This window comes from Sus scrofa, chromosome 6 (assembly GCF_000003025.6).
Source record: "Sus scrofa isolate TJ Tabasco breed Duroc chromosome 6, Sscrofa11.1, whole genome shotgun sequence".
In the NCBI taxonomy this organism is placed as follows: Eukaryota; Metazoa; Chordata; class Mammalia; order Artiodactyla; family Suidae; genus Sus; species Sus scrofa.
In genome coordinates this window covers 159590060-159599331 of record NC_010448.4, presented here as the reverse complement: position 1 = coordinate 159599331, position 9272 = coordinate 159590060, and the positions used below count along the sequence as shown (strand labels likewise).

Below are 9272 nucleotides of genomic sequence, written 5' to 3'. Positions count from 1 at the left end.
AAGGGCACTCCCTCATAAGCACCCTGCACGGCAGTCTCCATCTCAGAACCTGCTTCCCTCAGGGACCCAACCTGAAATAGGCCCTCCCTACTCTCTCCTTCTTGCTCCCATCCCTTTCAGACAACGCGCATTCATTCACCTAAGGTTCACAGGCACCATTCAGCTGACCACACATTTCACCTTCAATTTTCTATTACTCCCATTCTATACTGTCTAGGCGCATCAGGAAAAGCCCAGATGGAGAAAGGGAGGCCTGGAGAGACGGGCCAGGCTAAGTGCACTGCACTCATTAGAAGCTGCGTTCTCAGATGCAGTTTTCCCCTCCCTTTCTTTTCCCAGTCGCTGCATCCTGGAACAAGAGGGAGTCTCACTGAAACGAGTTCTGCTCTCAGGGGTCAGAATCCTGAAACCACGGCTCTGGGGCCCCGGCTGGGGCGCGGAGTGCAACAGGCCCGCACTGCAGATGGGGAGACTGAGGTCCACAGCCGGCGCTCCACCGCCCGCGGAGAAGAAGGGGGCGCGTCCTGCCCCGCGGGCTGCGCGGCGCCGGGGCCGCCCCCTCCCGCCCCCCGCGCGCGGGCCCCCCGCCTGGTCTTCGCCGTCGCCACGCCGTCCGCTCTCCGGCGAGTCATGGTGGCTGCACTCGTGGCGGCGTGGCTGCTCCTGGCGGCGGCGGCCCGCGCGCAGCGGGAGCAGGACTTCTACGACTTCAAGGCGGTCAACATCCGGGGCAAGTTGGTGTCGCTGGAGAAGTACCGCGGCTCGGTGAGTGCCGGCCCGCGGGGCCTCGGCGCCTCCGGGCCAGGGCCTAACGGGCGCGCCCGGCGGCCCAGCACCCTTCTGTGTGTGGCTCCGAGGGTCTCGGGCCGCCCGGCCACCCTGTCCCGGCTCCCGATCCCCACCCCGCATCCGCCCGGGAGCCTCGCCCCCCAGATCCTGAGCCGGGTCTGTCGCGCGACTACGTGGCACGGCCAGGCACGCAGTGAAACCCGAAACTCTCGCTGCTGCCGCTAATTTCCCGCCCAGCGATTTGGAGCACTGAGGCCCGGACCTCTCCCAGAGGCTGGACGCCCAGGCCCAGCCGCTCACGCTCCGGTGTAAAAAGTAATCCTAGCGTCCTAAGGCCTTTGCCTGTCCCATCCCCAGTTTCCGCGGCTGGAACAGAGGAGTTGCTGATATTAGAGAACACTGAGAACATTGTGGGAATGTATGTTCGGTGCAGAGAAAGTTATCATTTCAGATGCACGGGGATCTTACGCAGATCATCCTTTAGAGCTTACACTAAGGCCCAGAGAGGGAAGGTCAGTAGCGCTAGAAAGCACAGCGCCTGGAGGAGAACCTCCCCTGCACCTCTGGCCTACTCTAGGCAAACCCCCAAGGTGGCAGAGTTTGCTGAGATAGAAAAGCCATCCATCTAACTGCTACCTCCTTACCGAGAGGCAGTCTCAGCTCAGAGAGGACCTGAGAGAGGAAGTGTCCCTGGAGGAGTCTTTGAAACAAGCCTGAGTTTTATCAAGACCAAGCAGAGCATTCCAGGCAAAGAGAACTGTCACTGCCAAGGCTCAGGAGTCAACAGCAAGAAGGGTGGGGAGAGGAGGGGAGGTCTTGGAGCAGTTGCCCTTGGAGGAATATAAGCATGAGGCTGAGTGTGGTGGAAAGTGACGCTGAGGAGGGTAGAGAGGGACCCTGAACACTACACTCAGACCTAGATGGCCCCCTCTGTGTGATGAAGAGCCCTCCAAGTTCACTTTGCAAGGTGGACCTGGGGCTGTGGTTTGGAAAGGGTGAGGAGTTGGTCTCCAATGGACAGGGAGCCCTGCATCCAGATTTGGATGGACCACACACAAAAATGACTGTTAGCGTTCTTCCCCCAGGAGCGAGGCCATCTTTAGTGAAGAAAGTACTAAGCCTTGAACTTCTCAACTATGCTGGGAGTATGGGAGACAGCAGTTCATGTCCTGATTGTCCCCCAAGGTACTGTGAGTTTCAAAGAGATGACAGTGTGGAGGCAGAGTGCTCTGAGCTTCTGTTTGTTGGACTCCAGCAGGAGCCTCATCCAGGACTCAAAGCAAAGAGCCAATAAGAGCAGGGCCCATTCCCCTCAGCCTTCGCTTTCCTCCAGGGCAGCTCACCAGAGAGCCCCAGGCGTAGCACTGGACCAGTTCTGCTACTCAGTAATTCATTATTATTGAGCACCTCTTGTATATTAAGTACTATGCCAGCCTTGGGGATACAACTGTGCACAAAGCAGATGTTTCCACTGTAACAGAGCTTATATGAGATGGCGAGGAGAGAGACAATAAACAAGGAACAGAGAAACGATTAAGGTAATCCTAATAGTAATAGGTGCTAAGACAAAAACAGAACAAAGGCTCTTTGTTTTTAGAAGTAATAAGGCATCCAGGATGTGAGGATCAGAAATCTTGAAGAAAAATTACCTGGAATGTAATCCCCAAATTCTGAGTGTTTTCATGCTCTACGTCATTGGTAAATCCTAAAAAGCATTGCAGTGAGAGGCCAGGAAATCAATCAGAAAGAAATTGAGGAGCTCCCTGGTGGCTTGGCAGTGATCGAGTTGGTGTTGTCACTACTGTAGCTCAGGTCACTGCTGTGGCGGGGGTTCGAAACCTGGCCAGGGACTTTCTACATGCTGCGGGTGTGGGCCCCCAAAAGAAAGAAATTAAAAAAAAAAAAAAGGAATAAAGTCACACAGCTACTAAGAGATAAGAGTTAGCAGTTGAACCCAGGCAGTCCAGCTCCAGAGCCCACATCTTAATTTCCAGCTTTAGAGGGAAGCCAGGAACAGTCATTCCAGGGAAACTGTAAATGATACTGTGAGTTAACCCACCTTGGTCTGCCACTTGGGCAGTATGGTCATTCATTCACCTGCAGATAGTTGCTGGCTCATTCTGTGCCGTTTACCACAAGTGTTTTTCAAATTGGAGGGGGAAAAAAAGCACTGACTTCACAGACATCACATGCCTGCCACTGGGTCTAGGCCTGGAGACATAGCCATGACAAAATTGTATGGTTTGTGCCCTCAGGCTAGCTGGGAAGACAGTCATTTAGACCAGTGTCGAGTGTGGAGGCATGGGTGACCCTTGGGAATGTCCTTGCTTGTACTTGTAGGCCTGAGTGTAGTGTGTGTGTGAGTGGTTTATTTGTCAGCTTCTGTGTACACATCTGAGTCTGCCTCTCTGCTGATATATGTGTCTATGGAAGTTAACTGTATGTTCTGCATTGTAGTCACTTTAATGATAAGCTTTTTGGATTCAAGCATGAAACTAGGAGGATTTCCCTCCTTCCAAAAGTATGGGCAGACACTCAAGATGTAGGGTTAAAAATAAACAACCTTTAGTGTTCTCAATGCCCAGGGATCCAGCAGAGAAAAGGAAGACCCCTACCTATAAAGGGAGTTAGGGTCCCAGTTTCTCACTGCCACAGGCACAGTGGGCATATGCTGACAAAATGGGGGAGGTTGTTCTAACAGCCTGTGGCCCCAAGGAATGGGTGAAGGAGTTACAGCTCAGTGATTCTCATTATCTAGCCCAGTGGTTCCCAGCTAGCTGTGATCTTTCTCCCCAGGGGCCACCTGACAAAATATCCCCTGAGACATTTTTGATTGTTAAGACTAGGCATCTAGTGGGTAGAGGCCAGGGATGCTGCTGAATATTCTACAATGAACGGGATAGCCACCTCACAACAAAGAATTGCTCAGCCCCAAATGCCAATAGCGCTGAGGTTGAGAAGTTGGTGGCTGTGCATGTCCAGTGCCCCAGGCTGCCCCTTGGAGGTGGCCCTCTTTATGGAGCCAGCCAGTATAATCCCGCCTCTTCTAAAAAAGTGGCCAGCGAGATACGGCTGGGCTGCCCAGACACAGGTAAGATTTTAAATCCTTTAATAATATGTAACTAGAAGCTCTAATCATAGCATTGGTGCCAAAACTGTAATTGCAGTAATATAATAGAGTTCCATCAGCCAGCTTTATATTTATCACCTAAAGGCAATAAATACATTCATTATAAAGCAATAATAATTTAAGAGTGAGTCTAGTGGTAGAAGAGAATGGTATTGTTTCCTGGAGAGTGAAGGGCAAAAAAGGATTGCCCTGGAGTTCCCGTCGTGGCGCAGTGGTTAACGAATCCGACTAGGAACCATGAGGTTGCGGGTTCGGTCCCTGCCCTTGCTCAGTGGGTTAACGATCCAGCGTTGCTGTGAGCTGTGGTGTAGTTTGCAGACGCGGCTCGGATCCTGCGTTGCTGTGGCTCTAGCATAGGCCAGTGGCTACAGCTCCAATTCGACCCCTAGCCTGGGAACCTCCATATGCCGCGGGAGCGGCCCAAAGAAATAGCAAAAAAAGACAAAAAAAAAAAAAAGGATTGCCCTGAGGTTCTTGGGATCCCTTTATCAAGAAAACCATTTCTGGGAGTTCCCTGGTGGCCTAGTGCTTAAGGACTCGGTGTTGTCACTGCTGTGGTTTGGTCTGTGGCTTGGGTTTGGGAGCTTCCCATTGCTGTGGGCATGGCCAAAAAAGAAAAACCCCCAAAAAACAAGAAAAGAAAACCACGTCAGGGAGTTCCTGCTGTGGCTCAGCAGTAACGAACCCAGCTAGTATCCTGAGGAAGTTGTAATGAACACATGCACACACACAAAAACATCCAGTATTAACAAGAATAGGAGCTCCTGTCATGGCCCAGCAGTAATGAACACGACTGGTATCCATGAGGACGCAGGTTCGATCCCTGGCCTTGCTCAGTGGGTGAAGGATCCAGCGTTGCTCTGAGTTGTGGTGTAGGTTGCAGACTCGGCTCAGATCTGGTGTTGCTGTGGCTGTGGTGTAGGCCAGTTCCCATTTAATGCCTAGCCCGGGAACTTCCATGTGCCCCGGGTGTGGCCCTAAAAAGACAAACAACAACAACAAAACCCCATGTCTGTCTATGTACCCAGTCAGGTGATCACATACTCGTGGACACTCACTCACTCATTCGGCACATGACTGTCTAAGACTTTTCCATATGTCAGACCTAGCAGTGAAGTGGACACAGCTCCTGCGCTCATCCCAGAAGGGAAAGCCACACGCATATAGGCAACTTGGGTGTCGAATGACAAGTGCTAGTTGACTGAGCCAGCACTTGAACCCAGGCCTGCCGTTTCCCTCTCTTGTGTCACCTCCTGATGTGAGCGCATCAGTATGTGTGCCTCTCTCTGTGCTTGTGTTCTGTGTTTGTGGGCATGTGTGATGTGTGCTAATGTGTCTCTGAATCATGGGGCAGAGGCATAACCCCTGATGTGTATCATGTGCTTATTCTCATGAGTCTCATAAGCCCCTGCACACCTGACTTCATTTGTGCCTGTGCGCATGTGTTCGTGTGGATGTGAGAGCATTGTACACACGTTTGCATGTGTGTCCATTGCGTTCTTAACTGTTGTGGGGAGTCACACATGTGGGCTTGTCAGGACACGTACAAGGGCATGCCTCTTCCCGGGGTTGTGTATGTGTCTGGGTTTTGTCTCTGTCACCCAGGTGTCCCTTGTGGTGAATGTGGCTAGCGAGTGTGGCTTCACAGACCAGCACTACCGCGCCCTGCAGCAGCTGCAGAGGGACCTGGGGCCCCACCACTTCAACGTGCTCGCCTTCCCCTGCAACCAGTTTGGTCAGCAGGAGCCCGACAGCAACAAGGAGATCGAGAGCTTCGCCCGTCGCACCTACAGTGTCTCTTTCCCCATGTTCAGCAAGATCGCAGTCACAGGCACAGGGGCCCACCCTGCCTTCAAGTACCTGACCCGTGAGTCCCGAGCCTTCCCTCTGCTGGCTGAGGCCTGGGCTCCCTGGGCGGTGGAAGCTTCTGGCTGGCTGGGTGACCCGGGGCCCCGTCCAGACCCCGCACGTGGGTCGATGGTCTGTTCTCATGCTCATCTTCGAGGATGGGCCGCCTAAGAACATCGCCACCCCTGCTGCCTCGCGGTTCTCCCTCAGAGTCACTCTAGTAGACTTCTCTGGGCTCTCCTTTCCCTCTGGGGGAGCTCCTAGAAGGAGACTGGGCCCTCAGATTTTAGGCAAAATGGAGGGGTTGAGTTTGTGGACTTAGCTGCAGACAGGGGACACCACATGCCTGGAGAAGACTGGCAGGTATCACCTGTCCCAAGTCAGAGGCAACATCTACAAGCCACAGGAGGTAAACCTTCTGAGCCAGGATACCAGATCTTTTTTCTTTTTAGGGCCACACCTGCAGCATATGAAGCTCTCCGTCTAGGGGGCGAATTGGAGCTGCAGCTGCCAGCCTACCCACAGCCACAAGCAATGCCCAATCCGAGCCTCATCTGTGACCTATGCCTGCAGCTCATGGCAACACCCAGATGCTTAACCCACTGAGCAAGCCCTATGGATTGAATCTGCGTCCTCATGGATACTGGTTGGGTTCTTAACTCACTGAGCCAAAACAGGAACTCCACCAGATCTTTTTTTCTTTTTAGGGTCCCACCCATGGCATATAGAAGTTCCCAGGCTCGGGGCCGAATCGGAGCTATAGCTGCCGGCCTACGCCACAGCCACAGCAACGTGGGATCCAAGCAGCATCTGCGTTGTACACCGCAGCTCATGGCAACACCAGATCCTTAATCCCCTGATCGAGGCCAGGGATCAAATCTGTGTCCTCAGGGATATTATTTGGGTTCGTTACCACTGAGCCATGATGGGAACTCCTGACCAGGGCTTAATATTTAAGAAATAGATCCCTTCTCCAGAAGCCTCAAAACCACGAAAAGGGGTCACTGGCCAAGCTTATCATTAAGTCCTATTTCCTTTCTCAAGCCTTTCCCTTCCTTTTGGGGTCCATTTTTGCCCTCTCTCACCTCCCACTCCATGCTTCTGGTTGCTGTCATACCCCTCACCCCTATCTCCAGCCCATTCACCTCGGAGAGTAAACGACGGCAGTGTAGCAAACAAAAGGTCCCTTACTGAGGCAATTTGAATTTTGCTCTGTGGGTCAATCCTAATATTTGCTTTTTTTTCTCTGTGTGTTTTTATTAGTTCCTTCCCAGTTATAGATCAAACCTGGCCGTGCTTCAGAAGCACCTGGGGAGCTCTTTAAAATGCATTAGCCTGAGACCTACTGAAGCAGAGCCCGAGAATCTATTTTAGGCACACCCTCCACCAGCACCAGCACCAGCACCAGCACCACCAGCACAATTCAGATGCAATTAGTTCATGAACTAACGTCTGGAAACCATTATCAAAGAATAGGGCACAGACTGTTCAGTAATTTGAGGTCATTAATAAAGGAAATCTGATATTGCCTTATCAAGCACTTCACAGAATCCTAAAAAAGTAGTCCTCAGCGTTGGCAACAGATTGGAATCTCCAGGAAGCTTTTGAAAAATACTGATACCTGAGTCTTACCCCAGAGATGCTTACATAAGTGGTCTAGGGGTATGGACTGGGCATTGGGATTTTAAAAAGTTCTCCAGTTCATTCTAACTAATAGAACCACTACTTCAAGGGAGGGATGGACACCAATGGTGGGATTCCAGGAGAGGGGACACAGAGAAGCACACTTTGCTCTCCTTCTTCCTTTTCTCTAGAGACTTCCGGGAAGGAGCCCACCTGGAACTTCTGGAAGTACCTCGTGGCCCCAGATGGAAAGGTAGTAGGGGCTTGGGACCCAACCGTGTCGGTGGAGGAGATCAGGCCTCAGATTACGGCGCTCGTGAGGAAGCTCATCCTGAAGAAGCGAGAAGACTTGTAACCACTTTCCCTTCCTCTCCCACTGCCCCCTACCCCATGCACAGGTGACCAAAGCAAACGCAAATGGTGCTACAAAGGGAGAGACTACTGACTCTCCCTTCTCCTCTCTTATCCCCCCACCCCATCACTCCCGTGGGCGGAAAAGTCTAGCAGTTGGATTGCTTGCATCTTGGAGCACCGTCTCGGAACTCCTGACCAGTGAGAGCTCTTGACCAGTCATTCACCAGCCAATAAGAACCTCTAGCGCATGAACACATGTGCCTAACAAGTCTTTCAAGCAATCATCTCCTACCTGTTAAGAACTCTGCAAAATGAAGCCGACTCCTACCTCACAGGGCTGTTGTGAGGATGAGGTTGAAAGACCTGTGAAAGTGCCAGGGGCAGGGCCAGCTAACTAGGAGGAATTCAATAAATGTTCTGCATATGAACCAAAAAATAACTTGTGATCAAAAAAATCTTGCACCCAACATGAATTTCTAGCCATAATGATCCGGGCCAAACATTTATTTGTTGTTAGTATGTTCCTGTGTATTTTTTTTTAATTGCAGAAGTCATACAAAGTCATTATAAAAGGTGCTACAAAATAAAAATGAAAGAATCCCCCCTCATTGTCTATACTCTCACTCCCTGAAGGTAAACACTGTTAGAAATTTCGTACGAAATCTTCCCAGACTTTTTTTTTTCATCAAGCCAGTCATTATTGCCCACTAAGAATTCAATGACTGAAAGTACACTACAGTTACAAACAAGCAGAAGAATATAGATGGATAATAAGAATATGAAAAGATGTCCAGCCTCATTCAGTTGGGAAGATTGTTTTAAAATGATAATACCTATTGTTGGTAAGGGTGTGGGGAAATGGGTATTCACTTCGACTGTTGTCAGGACAGTAAACTGGCACAAGTTTTTAGAGGATGATTTGTCACTATCTTTTAAAACAAAATATTTATATTCTTTGATCCATCATTCCTCCTTTGACTCCCAAACTGTGCAAATATGTGGGTACAATAATATGTATGTACATTGTTCATAATAGTGAAAATTCAAAACAACCTTTGTGTCCACGTTGATCATTATGGTTTGGTTAATAAATTATGGTACAAATCCCAGTGATACACTAATACACTTATTTTCAATGAATTAACTTCTGTATTACCATAGAAAGTTGTCCCAAAGTGAAAAAAGGGCAAGTTGTAATGGACACCTGCACACACACAAAAGCATCCAGTATTAACAAGAACAGGAGTTCCCGTCATGGCCCAGCGGTAATGAACCTGGCCAGTATCCATGAGGATGCAGGTTCCATCCCTGGCCTCGCTCAGTGGCTTAAGGATCCAGCATTGCTGTGAGCTGTGGTGTAGGTTACAGACGTGGCTCAGATCCCACAGTGTGGCTGTGGCTCTGGTGTAGGCTGGCAGCTGCAGCTCCAATCAGACCCTTAGCCTGAGAACTTCCATATGCCATGGGTGTGGCCCTAAAAGGCAAAAAAAAAAAAAAAAAAAGAATTTACAATGTTAGAAGGAGAGAG

The 9272-nt window shown here is 50.4% G+C and overlaps 1 protein-coding gene across 1 annotated transcript; it reads left to right on the top strand.

The window, feature by feature from the left end:
• Positions 564-8853, top strand: GPX7 (glutathione peroxidase 7). Its single transcript, XM_021096633.1, has 3 exons — positions 564-765; positions 5525-5786; positions 7582-8853. The coding sequence occupies exons 1-3, from the start codon at positions 631-633 to the stop codon at positions 7743-7745; spliced, it is 561 nt and encodes a 186-aa protein (XP_020952292.1). The 5' UTR covers positions 564-630; the 3' UTR covers positions 7746-8853.